Source organism: Fusarium redolens (genome assembly GCF_020744475.1).
Source record: "Fusarium redolens strain MPI-CAGE-AT-0023 chromosome Unknown BKA55scaffold_22, whole genome shotgun sequence".
Lineage (NCBI taxonomy): Eukaryota > Fungi > Ascomycota > Sordariomycetes > Hypocreales > Nectriaceae > Fusarium > Fusarium redolens.
The window spans coordinates 540,281-566,244 of NW_025763685.1; the positions used below are offsets into that span (position 1 = coordinate 540,281).

General features: G+C 42.5%; 10 protein-coding genes across 10 annotated transcripts; 6 read left to right on the plus strand and 4 right to left on the minus strand.

The window, feature by feature from the left end:
• Positions 1-1,499: 1,499 nt before the first annotated feature.
• Positions 1,500-2,391, plus strand: BKA55DRAFT_743282 (uncharacterized protein). Its single transcript, XM_046201544.1, has 2 exons — positions 1,500-2,063; positions 2,169-2,391. The coding sequence occupies exons 1-2, from the start codon at positions 1,732-1,734 to the stop codon at positions 2,218-2,220; spliced, it is 384 nt and encodes a 127-aa protein (XP_046043235.1). The 5' UTR covers positions 1,500-1,731; the 3' UTR covers positions 2,221-2,391.
• A 2,038-nt stretch (positions 2,392-4,429) lies between these two features.
• On the minus strand, positions 4,430-5,313 carry BKA55DRAFT_583104 (uncharacterized protein). Its single transcript, XM_046194172.1, has one exon. The coding sequence runs from the start codon at positions 5,241-5,243 to the stop codon at positions 4,761-4,763; it is 483 nt and encodes a 160-aa protein (XP_046043236.1). The 5' UTR covers positions 5,244-5,313; the 3' UTR covers positions 4,430-4,760.
• Positions 5,314-7,605: 2,292 nt separating this feature from the next.
• BKA55DRAFT_545294 (cytochrome P450) lies at positions 7,606-8,867 on the plus strand (the record flags this gene model as incomplete). The annotated part of the gene is made up of 6 exons (XM_046190799.1): positions 7,606-7,761; positions 7,838-7,950; positions 8,010-8,199; positions 8,256-8,414; positions 8,478-8,667; positions 8,719-8,867. The coding sequence occupies 6 exons, from the start codon at positions 7,606-7,608 to the stop codon at positions 8,865-8,867; spliced, it is 957 nt and encodes a 318-aa protein (XP_046043237.1).
• Positions 8,868-9,438: 571 nt separating this feature from the next.
• BKA55DRAFT_525957 (Alpha/Beta hydrolase protein) lies at positions 9,439-11,186 on the minus strand (the record flags this gene model as incomplete). The annotated part of the gene is made up of 2 exons (XM_046188792.1): positions 9,439-9,581; positions 9,635-11,186. The coding sequence occupies 2 exons, from the start codon at positions 11,184-11,186 to the stop codon at positions 9,439-9,441; spliced, it is 1,695 nt and encodes a 564-aa protein (XP_046043238.1).
• Positions 11,187-12,830: 1,644 nt separating this feature from the next.
• On the plus strand, positions 12,831-14,837 carry BKA55DRAFT_525475 (Alpha/Beta hydrolase protein; the record flags this gene model as incomplete). Its single annotated transcript, XM_046188760.1, has 7 exons — positions 12,831-13,049; positions 13,138-13,222; positions 13,297-13,611; positions 13,687-13,802; positions 13,859-14,156; positions 14,222-14,440; positions 14,503-14,837. 7 exons carry the CDS (start codon positions 12,831-12,833, stop codon positions 14,835-14,837), a joined length of 1,587 nt encoding a protein of 528 aa, XP_046043239.1.
• Positions 14,838-16,525: 1,688 nt separating this feature from the next.
• Positions 16,526-18,843, minus strand: BKA55DRAFT_525543 (P-loop containing nucleoside triphosphate hydrolase protein; the record flags this gene model as incomplete). The annotated part of the gene is made up of 4 exons (XM_046188765.1): positions 16,526-17,202; positions 17,253-17,456; positions 17,503-17,905; positions 17,950-18,843. 4 exons carry the CDS (start codon positions 18,841-18,843, stop codon positions 16,526-16,528), a joined length of 2,178 nt encoding a protein of 725 aa, XP_046043240.1.
• Positions 18,844-18,919: 76 nt separating this feature from the next.
• Positions 18,920-19,573, minus strand: BKA55DRAFT_583107 (uncharacterized protein). Its single transcript, XM_046194173.1, has 2 exons — positions 19,377-19,573; positions 18,920-19,322 (listed from the first exon to the last, which is right to left on the minus strand). The coding sequence occupies exons 1-2, from the start codon at positions 19,377-19,379 to the stop codon at positions 19,098-19,100; spliced, it is 228 nt and encodes a 75-aa protein (XP_046043241.1). The 5' UTR covers positions 19,380-19,573; the 3' UTR covers positions 18,920-19,097.
• Positions 19,574-20,335: 762 nt separating this feature from the next.
• BKA55DRAFT_696536 (uncharacterized protein) lies at positions 20,336-22,445 on the plus strand (the record flags this gene model as incomplete). Its single annotated transcript, XM_046200273.1, has 3 exons — positions 20,336-20,859; positions 20,929-21,122; positions 21,175-22,445. The coding sequence occupies 3 exons, from the start codon at positions 20,336-20,338 to the stop codon at positions 22,443-22,445; spliced, it is 1,989 nt and encodes a 662-aa protein (XP_046043242.1).
• Positions 22,446-23,385: 940 nt separating this feature from the next.
• BKA55DRAFT_545299 (necrosis inducing protein-domain-containing protein) lies at positions 23,386-24,165 on the plus strand (the record flags this gene model as incomplete). Its single annotated transcript, XM_046190800.1, has 1 exon — positions 23,386-24,165. One exon carries the CDS (start codon positions 23,386-23,388, stop codon positions 24,163-24,165), a length of 780 nt encoding a protein of 259 aa, XP_046043243.1.
• A 427-nt stretch (positions 24,166-24,592) lies between these two features.
• Positions 24,593-25,614, plus strand: BKA55DRAFT_583111 (uncharacterized protein). The gene is made up of 4 exons (XM_046194174.1): positions 24,593-24,650; positions 24,773-25,082; positions 25,134-25,416; positions 25,464-25,614. The coding sequence occupies exons 2-4, from the start codon at positions 25,039-25,041 to the stop codon at positions 25,476-25,478; spliced, it is 342 nt and encodes a 113-aa protein (XP_046043244.1). The 5' UTR covers positions 24,593-24,650; positions 24,773-25,038; the 3' UTR covers positions 25,479-25,614.
• Positions 25,615-25,964: the final 350 nt, after the last annotated feature.

Sequence of the window (25,964 nt, forward strand, 5' to 3'; positions counted from 1 at the left end):
CTAGGCATAATATAAAGACCTATTAAGTAGTTCTAAAAGTATTTAGTAATAAATATAGTAATTAATTTTAATTAATTAAATAGTTTATAATATTTTTATTATAATTTATTTTATAAAGGTTAAGATTTTTATATTACTTGCTTATTTATATTACTTACTTATTATATATATTATAATTATTAAAATATAATTATATTAGAAAATACTAAAATTATTAAGTAACCTTAATAATTACTTTATAATTACTTTTAGTATATAAAATATATTTATTAATACTTTTATAAAGTTAAGCTTATTAATTATTAATATAACTTCTTTATATTAATTAAGCCTAATATATATTAAATTTATTATTAAAAAATATAATACTTTAATAATACTTAATTTATACCTTATATTATCTACTAATAATAAACCTAATATAGCTTAATTTAATATAATTAAACCCAACTATTATATTAATTATTTTATAAAATAGCGCTTTTAATAAGGATATTTAATTTTGCAATATAAACAACTAAGCTTTATAAAGCTATAAGTATTTTATAATTAATATATAAATAAACCCTAGCTTAGCACATCCTGTGTCCTAGTAGGGGACTTTTAGGGCCAATGGCCACCCGGATGAAAAATATATATAAAATAACCTAATATAACATAACTGCTTAAGCAAATTATTTAGAGTATTAGCGCCTAGAGTCCATCCACACTTACTATCCCTTATCCTCTACTTGCTTATATCTAGATTGCTATACTTATTCTAGAAATAATATAAAAAGCCCTTATAAAAATTAACCTTAGTAGGCATACCACACTCTTCCCTTAATAACCTCTTATAAATTAAGCTCTTATTATAGTTAATATCTATCTTATATACCTAGAAGTATACAGGTAACTAACCTATATGCCGTATAATAATCTGGCCCAAGGCATCGTCAGGATATTACTAGTTAAATAGCACCTAGAATAGGGAGTTAAGGTTCGGCGCCACTACAGATTAGTACTTCTCTAGGAAAGTCCTGTTAACCGTTAGTGCACGCCACAGTCAAACTTAGCCACTGGCTTAAGCCATTCCCGAGCATCTACAGCGAGGACAGATATTTGCTCCTCATTCCCAAAAAGCAGCACTCTATCTGAGGTAAACGGAAGTTCGGCACGGATTTTATGTATTTGAGATACGAGGTTAAAACCCTGTTGTTTCCGACTAAGGATTTTAAGCGCGGCTATTATGCGGCCCTTTGTCTTGAAAGTCACACCGCAACGTTTCAAGTTTGACGTCTTGAGAGTCGGGTGGCTAGCAATTTGTGGATCAAGAACTTGCTGGAAATGGAAGCTCTCTGGACTAAATAGTATAAGGCATTCGTAGAGTAATGCTGATAGGCCTTCTAAAGTGTGTAAGCATGTATTGCCGAGGTTAGTCATCCATACCTAATGCATTACTAACCTTGTCAATGCATGCTGACAGATAATATCCCGGTTGCAACTAATACTCAACACCAATAAAATCTGGTTTAGTATTCTAAGGACTTAAAGAAAATCTTCCTATACGAGAAAATCAGCAAAATAAGTAAGGGCACTTGACATGCTATAAGTAACAGCCAGGGGCTTTTTCTTATAAAAGGTGGTCAAAGGCCACATAACGAAGTTTATCATTGTCTTAACAGCACATCCTCTAAACTCTGCATCAACTTATTAATCATTACAAACCGCAATAATAGTGCAATCGTCACCATGAAGGGTCTTTACACCGCACTCCTTTCTATCGCTGTCGTACAGGCTACACCAGTTATTGACAACCAACCAAAAGACCTCCACGCCCGAGCTGTCGATCTTAAAGTCCAGTATTACACGGATGGCGGCTGTAAGGACTACGCTGTATCGATCTGGCCCGGCACCTCAAACAAATGCTACGGATATAGCTACAGCAACACAAACAGCGCAAATATTGCAAGCTGTGGTGGTAACAGCGTTGCTTGCACCTGCTACCTCTTTGAGCAGGACAGCTGTAAGGGGAATTCCGTCCGAACAGTTGCTCTTTCAGGATCAGGCTCCGCCTGTGTTAGGTAACATTCCCTAGTCCGATTCAGCAGTTATTAATGATATCCCACTATCCCTTCTATACGTCTTATTTATTTCCGTTTTATAAGTACTAATTATGCTTAAAATAGTAACTGGGGCAAGGGCTACAAGTCGATGCAGTGCTACACCACCCAGCTGTAGTATGTATGGAAGTAGTGAGGAGAATTGAGAGCCCTCCTGTTCAATGCACAATTAGACCATTGAGCCTTTATATTTGGAAATTATTGTCTCTTAGCAACACTGGCTATACTACCAAAGTGGGCGCACCAATGGTTTCCTTAGTGTAGCTTAGTATACTATCATACAAATAACGTCTTGTGTCTGTCACCTCAACAATCTTGATTTCTCTACCAATGACGAAAATATTCTGAAACACTGCTGTCGAACGTTGAGTTGGATCATTATGTCTCTGGGTATTCTCTACAAAGACAAGCTAATCTAGTACGACCCCTCAGCTGGTGTCGTACACGGGCGTACAATTACCTCGACGAGTTACGGCTTTTACTGAACCCTCTCAAATTCTCCATGCCGGCATTGCTCTTGGCTGCCATCCGGGACGAAGTGGATAAGCAAGCCGCTCAGACAGGCGAGCTTGTCAAAAATCCCTCAACCTATAACATTTCTATCTAATTAGAAACTTCTTAACTACTAAATATATTATAATCTGTAAATAAAGCTAGAATTACTCTTCCCCTTTAGGCCTTTTAAAATATCTTAAAGCTAAGTCTTTAATATATTATAAATATATATAAAGTTAAATATAATATCTTTTATAATTTAAAAAAAAATAGTATTTAATTATAAAATAATATTATCTTAAATATATAATAATTATTTAATTTAAAAAAAATTAAATAATATTTTATTTTATTTTAAACTTAAAGTTATAAGGATTTCCCTTATAATTATATTTTATAAAAGAAATAATTAATTTTTTATTTATAAATTATATTATTATATTAATATATATTATAACTTTTAGCTTATATACTTATTTAACTTATATACTTATTAATTATATTAATATTATAATTAAGTTAAAGTTAAGAATTAAAGTAAGTATTAAAGTTAATTTAGTTTATTAATATTATAAGGTTTAGGACTATAAGTTATATATAAATTAATAGTTATAATATTTATAAATATTAAAATAAGAAATATAGGGTTTAAGTAAAAAAAAATAAAAAAATACATAGAGTTATTTATTATAGTATTTAGGTTTCCTATTATAATAAGCCTAGTTATGCTAGGTTAATATTAATAGGCAACAGGACCCCCTGTTTATATTAATGGTGCACCGATGTTACAGCTGATTTGCTTATTTGGTTACGTAGCCTGTCTCGTGACTTATTTAATCCTCTTTTCGCCGCTAACGCCAAATTCATAACTTCAGGTCTTTAACTTTAGGCAACCTAAACTTATACAAAACTCAATACATTTTTCCTCCAAACCCCGCGATTACCCCGCTTCTATCCCAGATATCGCGGTATAACATCCCCCCGTCTTCACCAGCCATCGATTAGCTTCACAGCCTTCATTAGCTCTACTAACTGTTTCTTCACGTCATCAAGCCACTATCTATAGGGGTTCTTAACAGTCCCCAGTCTAAGGTCCTTAATAAATCCCTCATCGCTTGCCTCTATAGGCCTTCCTGCTATAAGGGATTGCTCTAGCTTCTGCAGCAGCTTAATCTCCTCCTTAAGGTAGCCTTTAGAGATTATTAGCTCTTTATAATAATAATATATAAGCAAGAGGACCTTATAGCCTAAAGCAGCTTACCTAATAAGGGTAATATTATCCTCCTTATCCTAAGTCTTTCTAATCTCTATTACTATAGCATAGAGCTTATCCTTACATTTATAGTCTTTAAGAGCTGCCATAAAATAAGGGATTAGGTCAGGCATTTTGGTACGAAAGGCCTCATCGGGTGGCTGCAGGCTTCTTCGGAGCATCGTGACGGTGCAGCTGTGATGCTGTTAACGGTTGCGGTCAGAAGTCGGGTCAGATGACTTACTGCGGAAGCGTGATGGATGATTGAAGCGTGGTATCCTTTCAGGTGGGTTGTAGGAAGAAGGTTAGGGCCAGCTGATGAGCAGGGCTTTTCAGCTGGCATATATGCAGCTAGGTTCAGGCTGCAATTAAGGCAGCTAACTATAATGATTTGACTTAATAAAGCTTTACTAGCTATAGGGGCAATAAATATTTAAATAATATTAGACTCTAGAGATGCTTAGATATACCTTTTAAGGCTAACTTATAAACTTAAAAAAAAAAAAAAAAAAAAAAAAAATAGGTAATAAGACATTATCCTTAGCAGAGAGTAATATTGCGTTTAGTAGTATGTAAGAGTAGCTTATATAAGATTATACCTCTTTTAAGCCCTTCTACCTTAAAAGCCTTTATCTTGTTATAAACTTATGATTCTATTTATTCTTTCATAACTATGAGATTACCAAGAAATCATGGGCACAGGATTGGACTCCTTGGTTATCGGAAGCAATAATCCAAGGAGAAAGGCCTTTCTCAAGGGTTTTAAGTCCTGCACTTAGACTAGCTTTATTAAAGTTATAACTTCAAATAACCATCTCCTGAAACTAGGGATCATCTTCCAAGGAAAATAGACCCGATTCCTGACTAGAATATTTAAGTAGGAACCCTAATAGTTCCCGATCTCTAAAGCACTAAACAAAGCAAACTCCATTTTGAGGGTCACCAGTCGGGAAGTAACAGCCGACAGAACCGTCAGGGGCGTGGCAGCACGCCTGAATGAAGTTGTCAATAGTGCAGGTGCCGCCTGGAGGCGCGCATACTGGCGGCGGGGGGGTGATGCTCGTGGGAGAAGTACTGGACTCGGCAGTATTACTTCCAGTAGATCCGGTTGTAGTTGTTTCCCTGATGGTGGCAGAAGCACTCGAGTCAGAAGAAATGCTTCCAATCTCGGTGCTTGTCAACTCTGCCATGGTTGTTGTAGTAGACTCGAGGGTACCTGACGTGGTTGACAAGATGACGGTAGTTCTAACGAAGCTCCAACTTGAAGTTTGTGTTGCGGCGGTAGTGGTAAGAAGCGTGGTCGAGGACTGTGGCTTGCATAGTCCCGCGTTAATGCCTGGAAACGAGAGCAAGGCTAAGACTGCCGCCGTGGCTATCTGCTTTGTCAAAGCCATTAAGCCAAGCCCGACGGTGCTGAAATAGTAGAAAAGAGAAAGAGATAGGAACAAACGTGGGATAAGTAACAATAGTTTCTTGCTGTCAGGTTCAAGGGGTATGTCGCTTCTTTTGTATTCTTTGGCAGTGACATGCCATAATCTCCTGTGGTCTGGATTCTAACCGCTTTGGGAGATTTTCGCATTTTGGCAGACGCTAAACCGGAAAATAAGTCAATAGTTTGGTCTATGCTAAGCACTAAGACTACTACACAATTAATTAAATTAGTTCCTCTAACAATTACAGTGGGGGGCAAAAAGTATGAAGACCCCCCGAGGTACAGATCTTCGCGTCTAGCCGGAACGGGAGATTATCGTGATGCCGCCTTAAGCTTGTATTTTCGACCTTTTAAAGTTAATAGGAATAGGTTTAATACTTTATATACCAGCCTTCTGCAGTAATTATAGCTACTATGCAGTTTAGCATTATATTGTAAAGGTTCTTTACCCCTGTTTATATTGATGGTGCACTGATGTTACAGCTGATTTGCTCATTTGGTCACGTGGCCTGTCTCATGACTCATATGATCCTCTTTTCGCCGCCGATGCCAAATTCAGTCATGACTTCAGGTCTTTGACTTTAGGCAACTAAACTTATGTTGAACCGTTGATTGATTGATTGAACTGTCTGTCTTCGGCCTTTCTGATGCAGCCTAGCTAATCTCTAAAAGAGGGGTAAAATATTATATAACTCTTCTATTTTAAGAAAAGCAGCTCCTTTAACTAAAATACCTTATTAATTAATATCTAGCAGTTTAATATACCTTATTAAAGTAATAAAATTTTATTACTTTAAGGCTATTATTAATTTAGTTTTTTTTCTTTATAAATTAGGATTTTATATTTCTTTTTTAAAAAAAGTAACTTTATTTAAAATTTTATAATTTTAATTAATTTATATTTTATTAATTTAATTATTAGTTTTTTTTAATTAAATTTTTATTTTAAGGTTTTATATTATATTAATAGTTTATAATAATATTATTAAGTAATAATAATATTAATAAATTATAATAATTTAATTATATAATAATATAATTTATTATTAAATATATATTTTATAAAATTTAATTCTTTTTTAATTAAGATTTTCTTTTTTTTCTTTTTCTTTTTAAGTATTATAATAATTATTAATTATATAATATTTCTTTTTATATAATAACTTTCTTTATTAAGTTTTTTATTAAGATTTAAGCTTTTTTATTAACTTTTAAGTAATATTTTTTAATTTATATTTAACTTTTTCTTTATTATATTTTTATTTATTATATTTAATAAAACTTTTTTAAATTCCTTAAAGTTATTAAATTACTAGCTTAAGTTTTTTTATAGTATTTTTCTTTTTTATTATTTTATATAAGTTATTTTATCGCTTAAATATATATTTTACTTTTACTAACTTAATTATAATTATTATTATAATAAAGCCTTTAATAAAAAGGCTCTTTATATTACTTATAAATTATAGTAAATTTAAGCTATTATTAATATTACTAAAATATATATTATTACTTACTTTTAGGTTATATTTTATTAATAAGGATAGTAATACTATTAAGAGAGTTCTATCTTGCCTTACTTAAGTAAATAGTATTACTTTTAGTAAAAATAATAATAAGTATTAAGAATATCTTAATATATATTACTATAAGTAATATATTACTAAAGGCTTTTATAAGAAATTATAAATACTTTAAACCCTTATTTTATAGTTTATTTTACTAATTTAGCTTTTATTTTATAATTTTATTACTGCCTTCTCTTATACCTTTTATTTTTTTAACTTTTATATAACTTATCTTAATATTATAAAGGACTTTAATAAGGTAAGTAATACCTTTTATAGTTTTAAGCCTTTACTAATTATTTTACTTTTTAATAAAATAATTAAAAGGAGAAAAAGAAGTGCTATATTATAATAAAGACTATATTAAAGGGTATAGCTTTTTAAACCTTTCTTAAGGCAGGTAATCCTTATATAGCTAAGTAAAGGTAAATTTTTTTATTTTTTAAGTTATTTTTAAGCGCTTTATATTATACCTCTTACCTTTAGGTATTTAGTTAAATAAAAGTCTTTTTAAAGTAATACCTTTTATTTTTATATTTTACCTTATAAATATTATAATTTAAAATTAGTATATCTTAAATATTTTATTATAAGGTATTTTTTAAAAATATAATATAATAAATAATTTAATATTATAAAACTTATAATAGCTATATAAACCTTAAGTAGCCTTATAAAATATATGCACCAGAGGTACTTTTCCATCTAGTCTAGTGAAGTGGTAGCAATGCCCAGGCTCACCTTGCTCACAGGCAAATGGTAGCGGCGTTCTTCGCACCCGAGTATGTGGAGCGACGCAAGCCGTGGATCAGAGGTATTGTTCAGCACTATCTGAACGAATTCATCAATGCACGAAAAGGACAGAACAGCATTGATCTCATTGAGCACTTTGCCCTTCGCGTTCCGTCGCACGTGCGTCTCACCGGGGCCTGTGTGGTCCTTCTCTAATTCTATAAGTCGGCTTACTGAAGAAACTTTCCAAGTACAGATTATCTATGGTATTCTTGGTGTTCCCCTCAAGGACGTCGACTACTTGACCCAGTGTAATGCTACTCGTACTAATGGTAGTGCTACCGCGAGCGCGGCTCAAGATGCCAACGCGTAAGCTCCTGCCATCATGAAGCAGTAGTTTATGCATTGAAATTTAACGGACTTGATAGTGAGCTTCTGGATTATTTCGCAAAACTCGTCGACAAGAAGATCGATTTACCAGGGCCAAGTAACGGCGTGATAGGCTCGTTAGTCTCTAATGAGCTTGCAAATGGTCAATTGGATAAGAAGGATGTTGTGCAACTCTCCTTCCTTCTCCTAGTCGCCGGGAATCTGACCATGACCAGCATGATCGCCTTGGTATGTTCAAACCTTCTAAATACGTGTTACAGCGAAGACTAATGCTCGTGTTTTAGGGTGTGATAACTTTGCTGGAGCACCCTGACCAACTCGACGCCTTGATTGAGGATCCGTCTCTGTCGAAACCGTTCGTCGAGGAGCTATGCCGGTACCACACCGCGTCTTCGTTTGCTACCCGGCGTGTTGCTGAGGTTGATATCAAGATCCGCGGTCAAGTTCGTCATCCCCGTACCCTCGTACAATTCTTTTGCTCCGGGCGATCTCTGACAATCCTTTAGGAGGTAAAGGCAGGCGAAAGTATCATCGCCTCAAATCAAGCAGCGAACCGAGATCCCGATGTCTTCCGTGATCCGAACGTGTTTGACATGTTCCGCAAGCGAGGGTCTGAAGAGGCCATTGGCTTTGGATGGGGTGATCATAGGTGCATCGCAGAGTCCCTCGCTCGAGCCGAGCTTGAAGCTGTTTTCTGTACGTTGCATTTCCCCTGGTTATCTTCAACGCACTAATATCGGCATCTAGCTACTTTGTTCCAGACTCTTCCCACTTTGAAGCTCGCCATTCCTAGTTCTGAGATCAAGTGGTCCGCTCCCAACAAAGACATCGGAGTATCAGAGCTGCCAGTTACATGGTCCTCTCCCCCTTGTGAACGTCGCCTTTCCCAACTCTGAGCTCAAGTGGACCCCTCCTGGTAAAGAAGTCGGAGTCACAGCGCGCCTAGTTACATAGTGAATACAGATGCAACCAGCCATTATGGAGCCTATCGGTAGGAAAATAGGCTGCTGGAGAGGGGTGTGTTTATTGTATCGGGCAGTAGTCCCTCTAGCCAACATAGACTAGTCTACCTTAACTAGAGTCAATGTTCGATTATCACTCTCTACAGCTACATGCCATGCTATCTAAGCTGCTTATTTCCTTAAGATAGTTAATTCCTCCTATAACAATAAAGAATACGGTTTTTTATGACCATTATGACTTGATGCTTTTATGATTTTCAGTTTAACGTTTCTGATTGTATTGCAGCTTACGGAAAGAATTTAGGCTTAATATATCCCGAGTGATTTTTACATGCTATATTGGAAGTGGTATTGAGATATGTGGTATCGGGTACGATGCCTCGGCTGTGTATGAAAACTGCTGGTCATTAAAATTGGACTGCCCTAATCTTATTTTCAGATATGTAACAATATTAAATACATAAAAACACGGCTAGGTCCTACTAAAATAGACAGCAGGGCTAGCTCAATATAGGTTATCAATGATATAAGCAATCTGTTTGTGGCGGAACGAATCAGGCTCGCTATAAGCTAACCCTGTCACATTAACATCAAACACCAGATTCTTCTCAGACCGTTCTCGATACTGTGGCCAAGTGAGGGATTGAGCTATGCGTAAGGACAATCAGTTAGAAGCCGGAAAATGCAAGCGTCGAGGTTACTCTTACCGTAGCTATTCGGATTGTGGTTAACAATAAAGCTAATCCAAGCTGTTGACATGACGTCTGCCAACTTGACCAGGCTAGCGGGTTTTCCGGCCAATGGGTTGTTAGAGACAACTGTGTCGTATCCTTGGCCGTTAGCATTATTGAAAGTGAATACGACTTCCTGGAAGTGGCTTGCGCCTTTAGCTGGCGACACGTTCTTGACAAGGACGTTCCAGTGGTAGCTCCACACGGGTATTTGCTGTTTGGCCCACGACTGGGCCGTGAGTCTTCGACCGGCGTGCTGAAATACATCTCCGCTGAAGGCAGCGGCACGCTTGTATTGCCGTCCGAGGTATGTAAGATGTCCTTCTGGTCTACCCTTGAGTGTGCCTGGTATGCCAACTGCAGGGTTGTTGGAATACAGCTTCTCAATGCTGTGGACTGCTGGCTTGGCAACGCCAACAGATCTAACATATTGAGCGAACTGAGACGTTGTGTTAATCCCTTGAGAAACAAACTCGGTGCCCTCATCGAAGTTTGTGCCCGTAAGAAGAGGCACCTTGGCGAACTTTCCCTTCTTCAACAGGGCCCTCCCGCTTGCAGGGATGAAGTCCCCATCTACTACTTGACCCCAACTGGGCGGTGAAGCAAATGAGCTATTGAGAACCGCGCTGAGCTCGTTGGTGGGAATCTTTCTAAGGCATGCCACCGGCTCTGCGACTGAACAGTTCGTAGTATGTAATAGCTTGTTCCAATACGGCTCCCAAGTGCTTGCAGTCTGGGGCTTGAGTCCGAAGACCAAGGGTGATCCGCTTTGGAGGATGGCGGCACTAAAGAGCTTGTCGTCCCGGCCTCCGTATGCGACCAGTTGAGATCCGACAGAGAATGCTCCTGCACTCTCGCCCCATAAAGTGACGCGTTCCGAATCTCCCCCAAAATTGGCAATATTTTCTTTGATCCAGTGAAGGGCCAGCCGTTGATCTCTGTAGCCAAGGTTGGTTGATCCCTCAGCCGCAAGCTCGGCGCTATGAAGGAATCCCCAGGCGTGAAGGCGATAATTCATGCTTGCGGCTATAATTGGCATGCCATTCCTAACCGATTGTTCCACGATGAACGAGAGATTGTATCGGGGATCTGAACTCCCGCCATTCACCCAACCGCCACCATGGATCCAGACAGCAACGGGGAGTTTGGCTCCTTCAGGTAGACCGGCTGGGCGAACCACGTTGATACTCAGGCAGTCTTCAGAAACATGATTGCCCAGGACCCAAGTGTCACTGCCGTAACCAATACACGACGGTGAGTACTTGGTTGCGTTCCGGATGCCTGTCCAGGTACTATTCAGAGACTGTGGAACACACAACCGGAGGTCATTGACTGGGGCTTTGGCGTAGGGCATGCCAAGGAAGAGGTCTTGGTGATAATGCTGATTGTAGGTGCCTCTGTAAGTGCCATTGGATAAGTCGACAATGGGGGCTGCATGATGAGCGGTAGGGCATGAGATGGCTAAAGGAGTCACCGACGACACCAACAAAGCCCCAAGGTTGAAGACATTAATCGACTTCATGCGCGATGAGATATTGATGAAAACGATAGATAAAATGAGTGACCTATTTCATGGATATTTCGACTACGAGCCTACGGCTAATCATATTTACATTCTCAGCTCATTCAACCCCAAATCCAGTTCGTCACAATGACACCCCTGCCCCGCGTACCCAGACCCCAGACTCAAAGTCTAGACCCCGTGCTTATACAAGCTAACGGACCTGTGCAGATCATGCGCATTAATCTGGGTTCCGACATGGGGCCCCCATACCTGTAGCCGTTATAGCCGTCATAGCCGCTCCGGGGGTGGAAAACTTTTGCAAGAGAACAATCTGTTCTAAACAGGCCTTACACCCAAGTCATGTCACTAACTCAGAGGTTGGTTAGATAGTATCGATCCTCATAAGGAGCGGTCTCGATCGGCGTAACTGACTCTAAACTATTAGTATCACTCCCAGTCGCCCATATCGCGATGAAGCTACGCGGCCTTTGTGAAAGAAAACTTGATATGAAATACAGACAAATGAGTCATACAAGCTACCTTTGAGAACCCCAACCGAAATGTTATTTGAGTAAGCATAATGTGAGTTACATAAGGTGTGCTGGATTCGTATTGAAGTTGGCCGTTCTCAGTGGGCCAAGTTTTCCTCCCACCCCGGAGCACAATGGTTTGCCCCAGGTGCATGAAGACTAGCCCATAAAATTCGGACCGAAGAGGTGGTTCTTAATCCCTGACTAGTTGTTGCGGGGAAGTTTAGCAAGGCTGGGTTGGTCCGACGTATGACATTGAACGCAGGGAGGAATTATCGTAACCCCCTGGCTCTTATCATGGAAAGCAACTCGTCTTTCAAGGAAGGAGGAACGCAGATTCGCAGCTCGATAAAGGGAGAGATGTTCTAGAAGAGTAGTAGGTTATCATGAAGTACGTTCTTGATACAGATTCGTGAGCGAATTCCCTGGCGACTTTGTGATGAAGAAGAAGTGAGCTATAGCATTGCTCAAGAGGAAAACTTGTCTTGAGCGTATCTCATCATAGTAAGGGGTCCGGCCGGTTGGGAGAAGTGGAGTGTACAGAGTTAAAAGTTGCACCGTTTAGAGTGGCGTGGGTGGGTGGCTAGAAATACAGGCTGCAAGGGTCAGGAATTAACATTCCCGCGATTCCGCAGGTAGTGTTTGTCACACTGGAAAGGAAATCTCAATCTTGATTGTCTCTCCCCACTTATGGGAGGTCAGTAAAGCTTACCGACTCTGGGGGTGGACATGAGCGAATTGTGGGTGATCACGTACAGCATACCCCCGTCAACATTGCAGACCCCGTGCGACCTGTATCTGAGGGGGCTGTCAAGTTCAAGCTTGTCCTCCACACCCCAACCAAAAGTGTGGACAACTTCGCCCGCAGCTTCCGCACGTACGGGTCACCTATTTCCTGGGGACTTTTATACTAAAATAATCGGTCCGGAAACTCTCTCGCAACATCATATGACAGTGGCCGCATTGATGAGAGCTGCTACAGCACCGAGGAAAGTAGAAAGACTAGAGTATAAAGACCTCATTTTTTCCAATAGTTACTTGAATAGAACAAAAACGGTTCAGAGATTCCTACTTGATTGGCTCTTTCATTACGTGACTCAGTACCATAAACCTTGTGTTTCACTCCTTCATCATGAAAACGGGCACTTTGTTTGCCGTGTTGGGGCTATTAGCCACTACACAAACAAAGCAATTCGATCCTTATCTCGCCGATTTAACTCATCAGGCACCGCGGACTTTGCACCATGGTTGGGCTAATCTGACCGTGGAAACAAACTCTGGAACCTTTATTGGCATGTACAATGATACCTATCCTAACGTGCGCCAGTTCTTGCGCATTCCTTTTGCACAGGTACGTCAAACCTTTCACCTGGGTTTTCAGCGAGGCCTAGTGTCCCGATATTTTGCTTGCAGTTGGCTTATTCGATCCTCTTTGGCAGCCGCCGGTGGGTCATCTCCGTTGGGAACCACCCAAGAAATTATCCCATTCCTCCAAGGTATACGATTCCACCCGCTTCGGTCCCGGTACGTTGCATGTTGCCTCGAGTATTATACTGTATCTTGCTATCGCTGACATTACTATTCTGGTATATCTGTAGCTTGTCCGCAATATGTTTCCTCATCACATGTTTTCTGGAACAAATATGCGCCACCTAACCCATTGCTCAGTCTAGGTGAGCGACGTGATCAGGGCGCTGTAGCCTGGTCCTCGGACGAGGACTGCCTCTCCCTCGCTGTGTGGACTCCTTCATACGCAAATAAATCGTCGCAGCTGCCCGTCGCGCTCTTCGTCACAGGTGGCGGCGGCCTCATTGGAGGCATCACCGTCCCATCTCAGTTACCGGAGCAGTGGGTGTCACGTTCCCAGGAGCATATTGTTGTCACCATCAACTACCGAGTCAACATCTTTGGAAGTAAATCAACCCCACTCTGCAAACCTAGGATCTAGTCGTTGATCTTGTAGCTGACGTGTTACTTTAAAACCCCAGACCCCAAGTCTCGCGCCGTGCGGGAGACGTCACTCACGCTGCTCGACGTAAGAGCCGCTGTTGAGTGGGTCCATGAAAATATTCAGCAGTTCGGAGGCGACAGAGACAACATACTTGTAAGTTCTTCGCGCAAACTCCACCACTCTAGCGGGTTTGGTATTGACGTGTATAGTTGTGGGGAGAGTCCCAAGGTGCTAGGTTGGTAGACATGTATACCACGGCTTTCTGGGAAAAGCCTCTCGCCACCAAATTTGGTCTCCTTTCCAACGGCCCAGACTACATCATCAACACCACTGAAGTTCAAGACCCTTACGCCGACTTCGACGTTGTGGCCAAAAGCCTTGGCTGCGACTACGGCGACGATTATAAAGCTGAGCTTGAATGCATGCGCCAAGTTTCCTGGGTGCAGATCGAGGAGTTCATCAACAGATATGATAAGAAGCCGAGCATTGCGTTCGACAACTATATTCGTATGTACCTACCCCCACGCAACTCTTTCGAAATGTGTTTGTATTGACCGGACCTGTTTCATTAGCCGATGAGAAATACATCTTTGCCAACAAGTCTGACCGGTATGCGAAGCATCTCGTGGCACGAGGACCTGCCATCCGTTCCACAACATCAACCGAGTTGCAGCCTTCGCCCAACTTGACTCAAACTGCTGAGGTTGCTCGCTACTTTGACTGCTTTGCATTAAGTGATACCAAGTTGCGTGAGTCCATTGGCCTGGAGAGCTTCCGCTACTTCTATGTTGGTATGTGCCCATCATACCCCTACCAATGTGGTTCTGTTCTCGTCCACTAAACTCAACGTCAGGTAACTATTCCAACATTAGCCCTCAGCCGTGGTTGGGTGCCTATCACTGGACGGATTTACTTATGATCTTTGGCACATACGTCAAGATGGTTGGTGATATTCCCCAAGCTGAAATCGACACATCTGCCGCCATGCAAGACTACTTTGTCGCTTTCCTCAAAGAGGGTGCCAATGTGACGAACTCCGTGGGCTGGCCTGTTTTCCAACACCAGGGCAAGAATAATGGCTCTATTATTGAGTTTGGAGCGCGTGGTTCTCCAGCTCGAAACATTACTGGTGATTATCTCGATGCTTCCTGTTACAACGCGTCAGTTCCCTTTCCTATATTCTCTTGAATAGAGGCAACAGGAACACCGTACAAGCTTGGATACAAGTGCTTGACGTTTTACTGAACCTGATTGCCGCGCTTATGTAGCTATAAAAGAAAAGATATTATATTCTTATAATTACCTTTTAAAGGGTAGGCCTTCTTTAATCCTAATTATTAGAACTAGAATTAATATATAAGTTCTAATAAATTAGAGAATTACTACAAAGTACCTGCCTTTATAAGGGGTATATAATAGGATCCCCTATCCTTAATCAAGTAACTATATTCATCTATATAAGGGTATACCTTTGGCTGTGACAAAGCACGCTCCCCATGGGGTTATGTGTATTTCTGGGGAGAACGGGAGTTTTTGGAGCTCTACCTGCCAGTCCCCCAGGCTTGAGCCGCCACCATCCCAGATACGGGAAGGATCAATGTATCTTTAATAATCTGGGTTAATCATCCGGTTGGTGCGGATCAGGATTGGACAACTTGATTGTTCGGGTGGAAAGGAAAATCCCGTGCAGAACGGACGATGAAAGTACCGCCAGCAGCAGAAGCAGGTTCCTTGATTGTGGAAGTGGCACTACCAGTACCGTATTGACTACTAGGCCACTTATCAATATCGACAAGTATAACCAACACATCTTCCTGAGCACAACTTGATGCAATTTTGTTTATGGGAGCCTCGGAAAACATTTTCCCATACTCTTATTAAATAATCGCAGGCGATTATAACTGTTTCTTCCAGTGGGCTGATTCAACTCTTATTCTAATTCCTAACAATTTCCATCCCGATAATGATGTTTCCGCATAATTACGTGAAATGGTGATTTGTTAGGATTGAGTATGGTCTCAGCTATTCCTGGCTACTGATGAATGACTGTGGTATTTCTAGACTTGATGTAGTTTTCTGGCAAAGCCAGCTAGTTGGGGGAGGATTCCGCGGAGATGTTCTTTCTTTCTTGAGCGGTGACGATGTACCTGACGCAGTCTCTTTAAACCACCCCGCTCATCAATAAGCGGGGTAGCCTATTTTGATGATCCAAGAGGACTGAGAAAGGGAAAAGAGAGGATCGGGTGACTAAGTTAGGCCATATGATGTCCACTCTTCGAGAATGCGTAGGTCCAGGCATAAATAAAACGTCTGATTCTCCTCCCCGCATCTAGTCTACGATCCCCCAGTCCTTCCACGGGCTTAACCAGACTTGTGACAACTTTAAGTCAGTCATTGGAAAGGAGCATGTAAGTGAAGCATGTACGCCACATTAACTATTTGTAAATACTAAGCTTTCTTGCAGTCAGAAGTTGACATACCTACACAGACTGAAATGGAGGATCTTCCGACGTTATCTGCTGAAACGCGTGCCACAGTAACAATACCAGCAGCGCAAACGTCCACTGAGACGTCCAGTAGTAGTAGTCAATTTGTCCCTAACGTGTATCCGATGCTGAGTTTGATGACATTCATGAGTGTTCTGGTTATATTCTAACGAGTTCTGTCATTCAAATACTGCTGATGGATAAGTCCAGTATCCCACTTGCTTTTTTGAATCGGGAGTCATCTGCGGAAGAGACTGTCCTTATGTATTTGGCACTGAGCTTCATCTTGAGCTCGAATAACTACCGGCCTCATGTCTGCTGTTGAGTGGTGGCAGAAGAAGTAAATGGGATTCTAAAAAAATACCTAAGATGAAATACAAAGCCTCCCATTCATATCAGTCGTCTACGCTTGTTCTGCTGAAATTCTACCTCCCCGTTGCTATTGCCTTCATCGTCAATCTCACTCTCCATATCCAGCTCAGACTCCTCAATCTGTTCGCCTGTCAAGTCAATTTCAACTTCCGATTCTTCGCTTCCCACACTGTCCTCTTCGTCTTCCAAGTCATCCTCGTCTTCATCCTCGTCATCCCCATCATTACTCTCTTTCTCATCAGAGTTTGCCTGATCTTCTTGCGCGTCTTCTTCTAATTCTTCCTTTGTGTTTGAAACCTTTCTCTCTTCACTTAGCCTAACCCGCTCCATGGTTCGAGCAAACTGCTTCATAGGTCTCAAGGCCGTCTCCAAATGGCGTCTGTGGATGTTACCGCCCGCGGCGCTGTCGCTTTGTGCCAATGCACACGCCGTACGTACAATATTCTTGATCTGTCGGCCATTCAGCTTTTCTTTTGCGATTTTTTTGAGGCTGCCATCAATGCTCAAAGCTTCTGCGCTTCCTTCGGAGATTTGCTTTAGAAACGTGTACAGTAGTGAACATCGACTCGAGCGGTCAAGGGGCGGATAGTAGATTGCAAGATGGATGCGGGATATGAAAGCGGTATCGAATGCACTGATTCGATTCGTGGTTAAGAAAAGGATGCCATGGTAATACTCGAGCATTCGAAGAAAGACTTAACTTCTGTTAGTAAGGATAATTGTAGGTGTGAAGGTACAGTCTTACCAGAGACAATCCCATTGTGGGTTAGGTTTCTCGACCTTCTCTGCTCCAGATATACATCAGCTTCATCAAGGAGAAGCAGTGCCTGCCATCTTTCAGCAAGGCCGAATGCTTCCTTAAGTCCTTTCTCCACTGAATGCGGAGATGTTCCAAGTGTTCCAGCATCGATTCGAAGAAGAGGCTTTTGGCAGTAGTCCGCAACACTTTCTAAACCATTTGTTAGTTTGAGATTCACTGAGTGAATATACCATACCGGCTGTCAATGTTTTTCCGAGGCCAGGTTCTCCATACAGTAGGAAGGTCATTCCCTTTCCCTTTCCTTTGATAAGGTCGTCGAAGGAGAAGCCATCGTCCTCATGCACACCAACAAGAGAGAGGAGCTGTTGTTTCTGACCGGCTGGAAGAATGAGATAGTTAAAAGCTTCTGAATCGTAAGTGATTTCACTGATAGCATCAATGTCAAATTTTCCCCACGTGTTCTCCCTGAACGAATATCCGGCAACGCGGTTCTGACAAATCATTAAGTCCTCTTCTGTCAGATTTTCTTGAGCATGCTCGGGCGTATACTTCTTCTCATCAGTTTTAAGACTATACCGGTAGCCCGGACCCATGTCACAGTACCCTTCGAAATCAGCCATAATGCGAGATTTGATCTGCTACTATCAGTATGAATTTGGACTGGGTTTCAGAATCTAATTACCGAGCCTGAGGATTTGCTAGGACTTTCTTTGTACCAAAGATAACGTTTCCCATAAATGCTCACAAACTTGCGGCCGCGGGCTATGAGCTTCTCTCTCCCACTTCGCCTCTCTTCCTCTGACAAACGATTAAAGGTAATAACGCGGAGCTCCTTAAGTGGCTTCAAACCTTCGTAATATTCGATGTTTTCGCACATAAGAGAAGAGCCAAATTGCTTACCGTTATAATCGATAACAAACCCATGCAAGTTCCAGAAGTATGTTGATTTCGTGATTCGGTTAAATCTGAAGGCCTTTGGTACAGAATCTCGAACATAAACGACATCCCCAGGCTTGAAAATCATCCACAAGTACTTGTGCTCCAGGGCCGGTTCAAAGTCTGCGAGCCAGTCCAAAGCGTTGAAAGAGACTATCTCTACTGCGAAGACCTCCCACATATAGGAGATGAGATGCTGAATGTGTTGCGCGGCCTCAAGGTTGTGAATTTCCAACATAGACCTCCCATAACCCATAAGCTCATCGCGATAGTGGAACAGACAACGTGGTTCGCCAGTGATGCTGATGTTCTTGACATCGATGTTGAAAGTGGCGTATTCGGGAACAACCTTCTTCAGGGCCTCTTTCATGTATGGAGATTTGATCTCAAGCACAGTCTTCTCGAGATCCTGGTCTTCGTCCCAGTAGTTTGTGACTGTCAGAGCACTTTGATTGGCTCGCGCTGTCTTCGAGATGTACTTCTTGCCGGCGGGCAAAATGACACGGTCTCCATTGGCGTTATAAAATGAGTCAAAGCGTTTTGTTTCACAGACTTCGCCAGCCCCTTTGAGGTGCGTTGGATTGACCGGCTGGGGTGGTAGGGACAACGTCCAATTGAATGGCTCTTCACCAGAATCCATTTGGTTCATGCTCAGATGTGGTGACAGGCTACTGTAGTGAACAAAAGCAAGAGAAAGTATTAAGAATCAGAATGATCGATGTATGTTGGAAGAATCGAATGTTATTTATAGCCAATAATCGATACTTGGCCAACGACTCTGCCTTGGCGGCCACCTTCACACCCACCCTGCATAAGCCTGTACAGGTACATGATCCCTGGCCCTTGTACAACCCCTTGCACAACGACGCTAGCTAAGCACACTCAAAATCGCAACTACTTCTCATCATTTGCGAGTGTTTCAGAGAGAGGGTCTGATTTCGTGGTTTGACATTTGTTGACGCTTTGTTCCAATTTGACAGCTGCAATTGCATTGTATGGCTGATCATCCACGGACTCGGACAGCCATTCATTCATTGTATATTTCTCATGACGATCATGTTGAACTTGGGAGGTTGCCGTCTTGCCTTTTGGACGCGGTACAGTGACGAACGTATTAGACTGTCAAAATCAGATGAATTTCCATAATTATGAAAATTTGGATATTGGTCATACCATATCAATTTGTAGATAGTGATCTAAAATTTATTGTATTAAAATTGGTGGGTTTGTGCCGCTCTGAAGTCCTCTGATGTTTAATAGCATTGAATATTATGATAATGCCACGTTAGAACGCATATTTATAATAATGGCCAGGTAGACAAGCAGGACTTTTCAGTCCCTGTGAAGACTTTTAGGGAATATTATAATAAACAAATAAGAGACATTTTCAACCTAGTTGCATGGACGTAATTGCTCTATGAAGCGACTGATTGTAGCAATAATTCCTCACAGTCCTTTTGAAGCCTTCCAAACCACAGTACTAGATGTCACTGGGTTACATATTTGAGACGGTCGCAGGGTTGCAAGTTTGGAGACCTTTTTAGGCTTTTGGAAGACTTTGCCAGGTGACCAGTCACAAGACTAGCTCGGCAGCCTCACCTGGGCTGCATGGGTTAAAGGCTTAGGGAGTCTAGACAAAGGCTTTTCAGTTCTTTTTGGGCTTTTTCTCGGCCAATGGGGTATCCGAGACATCCATCCTTGGTTGACTTGTATTGGTACTATGGGGTCTTCGGGCATTTATGTTGGCTGCTAAGCGCTAGTTGTTTAGGACGCCTTCATGCTTCTTGTCATTGGGCTATTGGGCAGCAACAATGGGCTACAAGGGACTGAGAGGTGCATGAAACGCCTCATAATGTCGTGTGGCCCTTTCTAGGACTTTTCAGTACTTTTCAGCTGCGGCTGTACATGCAGCTTTGATTCACCGCCCCCGCAGTAGCCTGTTTGTGTTCCATTCTCAAGGCTTTCTTAGATTCCTTAGGCGCTCTTTTACACGTCATTTTCTACTTCTCTTTCTAATCTTTCCCTGTTTTCTCTTACCCAACCGCATGTCCACTTATCATTTATATCGCAAAGGCGTCACGCTCTCTCACAAGAATAATACAGCAAAACGATCAACCTTTTTTCCTTGTACCATGTCTGGAATAAACCAGCCTACGCAGAACCAACCTACTCATTGGGGTGACTCTTCCAGCCCTCAGCTGCCAAGCATTGGAGGCCTGAGCCAGCCCGCCAACGTTTGGCCGTCATCAGGTCTCTTCCTCCCTCATCCTCAACCTAATTGGTCTCATGTCTCTCCAGGAGTGTCACTCCAGAGCCCTTTCAATGCGACAGAAGAACAGGGCGCACGACTACAGAGTGCGAACCTGAGAGGCAACAATCTGTCGTCCTCGACATCGCAGAACCCGGTCGCATCGCATCCAGGGCCCATCGTCACCCAAGGCCATGGGAGACATGAGATTCCGTCGAATGCGGTTGAGACGGGACTTGTTGATAGCATTCCATCTAAGCGACCTCGCCGCAAACGCAAAGCACCCCATGTTGGAGAGACGCAATGGGAGCAGAAAAAGCCATATATAGAGCAGCTGTACATGAAAGAAGACCTCCCTTTGCCAGAGGTAGTACGAAGGATGGAGGAAACTCACGCATTCCTCGCGACGTAAGTCTTACTTCTCATGGATCGTGTATTGCTGCAACAATATCAATGGCTGACGTGCTTGCATCGCAGAGAAAAGATGTACAAGAACAGGTTCAAGATTTGGCGATGGGTCAAGAATACTCCTACTGCGTGGATGGCAAAGAAAGCACGGCAACGCAAGCTTCTTGGAAAGGATACAGTATTCTACTGGAACGATGAAAGATGGACTGAGGAGCAGCTTGCACAGAAAAATGGCAAGGCTTGGCAGGATCAGGGCGGCGATTGTACGTTTGCCCCATGGTGTTCTAACAAAGAGCCGCTCCTAATGCTAAGCAGGTCCATCGGTTATATGTGGCCGCACTCCTAACGATACCGAGTATTACACGCCTGGAAATGAGAGGCCTCAGCGGAACCTCTCTTCTCAGCCACGCGGCTCGAACGAGCGGCATGCGGAACAGAAATTCTATCTTGACACTCCACCAGTCAATCTTCTGCTGAACAAAACAACTTTAGCTCAACTTCACGGTTTACTTAAAGATGCTTCACGTGCAGCCTCGACCGGAAAGGTCAACGATGCCGATGCGGATTTTCGCGATGCAGTATCAGGATTTCGCTTCAAACTTTCACCAACTCACGACGAAACCCTCAGGGCTGCATACCTATATGCTTGCTTCTATGCGAAATGCAACCAGATGGACAGAGCAGATGCTGTACTAAACTGGATGTCAGACCATCATGTCGAAAAATGGGGGCCTAGGCACGAAAATACCTATGTCCACTATGCGCGCATGGCAGAGCTGTTCCGATCTTGGGGTCGCCAAGAGGATGCTGAGCTCCTCATCTACAAGCTACTGGATGATGAGATGGATGAAGGCGTCAATCTCCTGGGTATTGGGCACGAGCCCTCCAATCAGCGCACAACTACACGCATTGACTTGGACAGCTCGTTTCTTGAGACGGATGATCCAGAATCAATAAGCCAGCAACTCAACAGAATCGATCTAGCAATGATATCAACCATTAGAGGCATAGACAATGTCCTCGAGGTTATCATCAGGCATTGCGAAGGCAAGCCCCATGATCTTGGTATGTCGCTGCAAGCTTGCCGAGCCAAGTGTGCGCTTGCAAAATGGCATGGTAACGCCGGTCATTTCGGACAGTCCTGCCATATCCTCGAAGATGCGAGAAGATCAATCACACCATTTATCTCTGTCGATGAAGAGCCCATGTCGAGGCAAACACTTCAAACAGCGAAAAGCCTGGCTTATCAGTTCTTGGAAACAAAGGACGAGTCTTCCTGCAATGCTGTGCTTGAAGATGTCGTTGCTTCACTCGAGGCACGCTGCCGAACTCTTGACTGCGAGGAGAAGGATAGGGTGTTCCTCCTGGACTTTGTTCTGACTGCTGCGTTCCATTTCCACGAGGTTTCCTCCTGGGAGCAATGCCGATATTGGGTTGAGCGAGGGTTTTGTCTTGCTATGAGAATGCATGGCATAAAGTCGCCAGAGGCTCAGAGATTCCAAAAAGTATTGGATAAAGAGGGCTTTGATATGAGGAGTTCGATAAGTGTCCATGATCTAATGAAGTCTTCTGGGGGGGGTCTTTAAAATTAAGCTGGTTTAAAACCAAGTGGCTCTATAGACGATGGTATAATGAGATATACAAATGCCTAATGCTGACAGGCTGCTCTCATCCTGGGCAAGCAAAGCATGCCTCTGCCTAGCTTGGCCTATTAGTCTTCTCCATTTGCCTCTTACATGACCTTTTTCGTTCCCTTTAGCCTGTTGTTTTTACATACTACCGTATCTGAGTTGCACAAGTAGGCTTAGTATTGTAATGGCCTAGATGATAACACAAATAGTAAAGGCTAGACCGACTCTAATCACATCAAGCCCTGTAACTGCGATACAATTAGTTCTGCTCAATCATCACTTAACAACCAAGCAAGACAAGGATAACGCACAGAAGAAAAAGAATAATGCGGCATGAAAATGCGAAGGTTCCAATATCGTACTGTATGTAACTGAAGCGATGTAGTGAAGAGACGACGTTGTTAAGCTTTAGGCCCCGTTTCGGCGGCCCTAGCCACCATTCTACTGCACAGACTCGTATAATCCATTTCACTAAAAACCATTACTGCTTAGGTATGTGCTCTAGGAACAAAAGATCCAATGGAAGATCCTTGTTATGTAGTTCCATGACTTCAGGCACATGCCAGCAACTGCACTGCGCATTGGATCTTTAAGGGCTGATTAATCCCATGGTCGCTGCGTTTTTGACCAATCATTTGCTACCAATCGTATTTAAAAGCCCCAGGGTTCTTCCTCCTTCCTAATGGATCTCTCTTGTAACCTCTCAGCTGATCATTTGTTGCCAGGATTAGCTTGGTCTCGGGGATTGCCGAGGCATTTTCTTGTCTTCCTATATTCTATTAGCAGCCGCGTTGCCAGTTTAATACTATAAATGAGCTTGCCTAGCTGCACTACATCGTCACTCGACTACTCCCCATTTCTACCTGTATTAAATCAATTTTATCTTCATCCCATCATGCATGAACTCATATTTGCTTTGGTTGGCCTGTTCGCTATCACAGGCGCCAGTCCCATGCCCCTCCAAGAGTCTTCAGCCCTTGCCCAACGTGATGTCCTCCAGAGGCTGCCCGAAAGCGCCAACTCTCTAGAACTTACCCTTCAACCTCTTCTCGACTACGACAGTGACGGATGTTACAACACTGCTGCCATCGACCCCTCAGGCCGAACCAACCCAGGCAAAGGCGCAACTGGTACACCTCAAGGCCAGTGTAGAGATCGTGCGCAGCTCGAGAATAGCAATGCATACTCTCGTAAGAGATGTAACAACGGCTACTGTGCTGTCATGTACGAATACTATTTCGAAAAAGACCAAGCTGTCGGCGGTAGCTTTCTCGGTGGCCATCGTCATGACTGGGAGAACATTGTCGTCTTTTCGCAGGGTAGCAAGGTTGTTCGAGTTGCACCCTCTTGCCATGGCAAATATAATAATGCCAAAAACTCATTTCCGTTGAATGATAAGCACCCTCTTATGGTCTACCATAAAGATGGTGCCGGCACTCATTGTTTTCGATTCGCCAATGACAATGATATTGCGCATCCTGAAAACCCATTTGGAGTCTTCTATCACAGCCCTCTTGTAGGTTGGGATAATTGGCCGAGCATTAATCTTCGAAACACAATGCTCAACGCTTGGAAGGGCGGCGTTGGTCCTAAGCTCGATGACGAATTTGGCGATTCATTGAAGAACGCTGCTGGAAATGCTCTCCCGGGCTTTGATCCCTACACCGATTCTTAGAAGCCACGTTGCTATGAAAGCTAAGAGCGGAAGTGGGGCGAAGACTGTTCTGGGTTTTTATTAAGAGAATCATTTCGAACCTCAGGAGAAACCACAAAGAACAAGGCATAACTCAATGTTGCGTTTTACTAGAAGACTATCATGAACACAGTGCTAAAAGAATTATTTTATTCAACGGCCAGTGCGACATATCCTCCAATATATAAGTGCATGCACGCGACTTTCAGTGGCGGCTCATCCGCCGCCACGTATTTCTTTCAGTTCTCTTTGGCCTGTCGCCTCCATCTGCTCCCGTATCTAAACTGCACAACAAGGCTCAGCAATGCAACAGCCTAGACAACCACACAAATAGTAAGCGCTAAGCCAACTCCAATCCCATTGATCATTGGCATAACGAAGCTGGTACCGCCGGCAGCAAAGAGACACCTTGCAAGGTTTAAACTTGCACTTGCGGCAGCACTGCGGTCATAAAAGGCATCGACAAGGTATGTCATGATAAGAGATTGAGTGGAAATAGAAGTCTAGCCTGTAATAAAGGTGTATATAATGGGGACGGCAATATGCACCTGCTTGTGATACTGAATAGTCTAACTAAAGAGGATAATAGAAAAACATTGTAAGATGGCAAAAGCGAGGGCAAGGCGAAGACGAGCTTTCTCTAAGGGAAACCCAGCTTCAGGGTTACTAGGATTATTAAACCAACTGTTGGCCGGCCTGTTACTAAATAACCGCTGGCTCTAGACTCTGGCACGCCATGGCACTTTATTTAGGTCTATAAGCTGGTTTCTTAACCTCCTTTCTCTTTAGGGACTTATTCTTGTCGGAGGCCTTGGATGCAGCCCCTACCTCCAAGAATACTTAAAGACAAAGTACATGAGGAAAAGCATTGACGTCCTACAAACAGATGGGATGAGACCGTATACATCTGCCTTACGATCTGCTTGTTAACTTCGCTAATGATTTACTAGTCGAACAGCAATCTGTCGTGGGGCAGTCTACAAAGGCCTGATAGATGGCGCAGAAGCCGCAGCCTCAGGAGGCCATAACGCAGGACCCGTAAGCAGGAACAGCAGAGCGCCACTTGAGCACAAGAGCCCGGTGACTGTCACTTCAGCTATTTCAAGACTCAGTCTCGGTGTCGATTGCAAAACGCCGTTCGATGAAGACGTCTACAACGAGGCAGATAAGTACTGGGATGAAGAAGAAGAATGCGACTACGTAAATGGCGTTATGAACTGGTATATTAAAAAGGTTTGCTCACTGGCCCACTTCTACACTTTAACTAACACTTGGCTCAGGGCCAAAACGTGTAAAAGCATGAGCCACTTAGGAAATCATCTTACCGAACGTATGAGACACGAGCTGACTACGAAACTTTCCGCGACGGCGCTTCAGAAGATATTCTGCAGTGCGACCTCGAAAGACCTCCTGACATGCAAAACTCACGAGTTACCAAGTTCTGTGAAATTGAACTCTGCTTGAGAACGCCTTTTGATTCGTTGGATGACTATATGACTCCAAGTGGGAAGCGGGTGAAGAAGGTTGCTTTTGATATAGAAATGGTGCCGTCGGGAGCTTCGGTTGAGTTTTCTGTCTATCGCCACGATCGAAAAATTGGATCGAGTGGTATGGGGAATATCACTGGCAGTGAATAAGTGTGTACTGTGCTTGGATAAGCATCGCTTCCATCTCTTGGCTGTATATAAACATGCTCAAATAGCCGTATAAATGTACAGGAAATCGTTGAAATGCTCCATGATCCAAACTTGATAAGCTGTCCACTGGAAAATACATAGTTG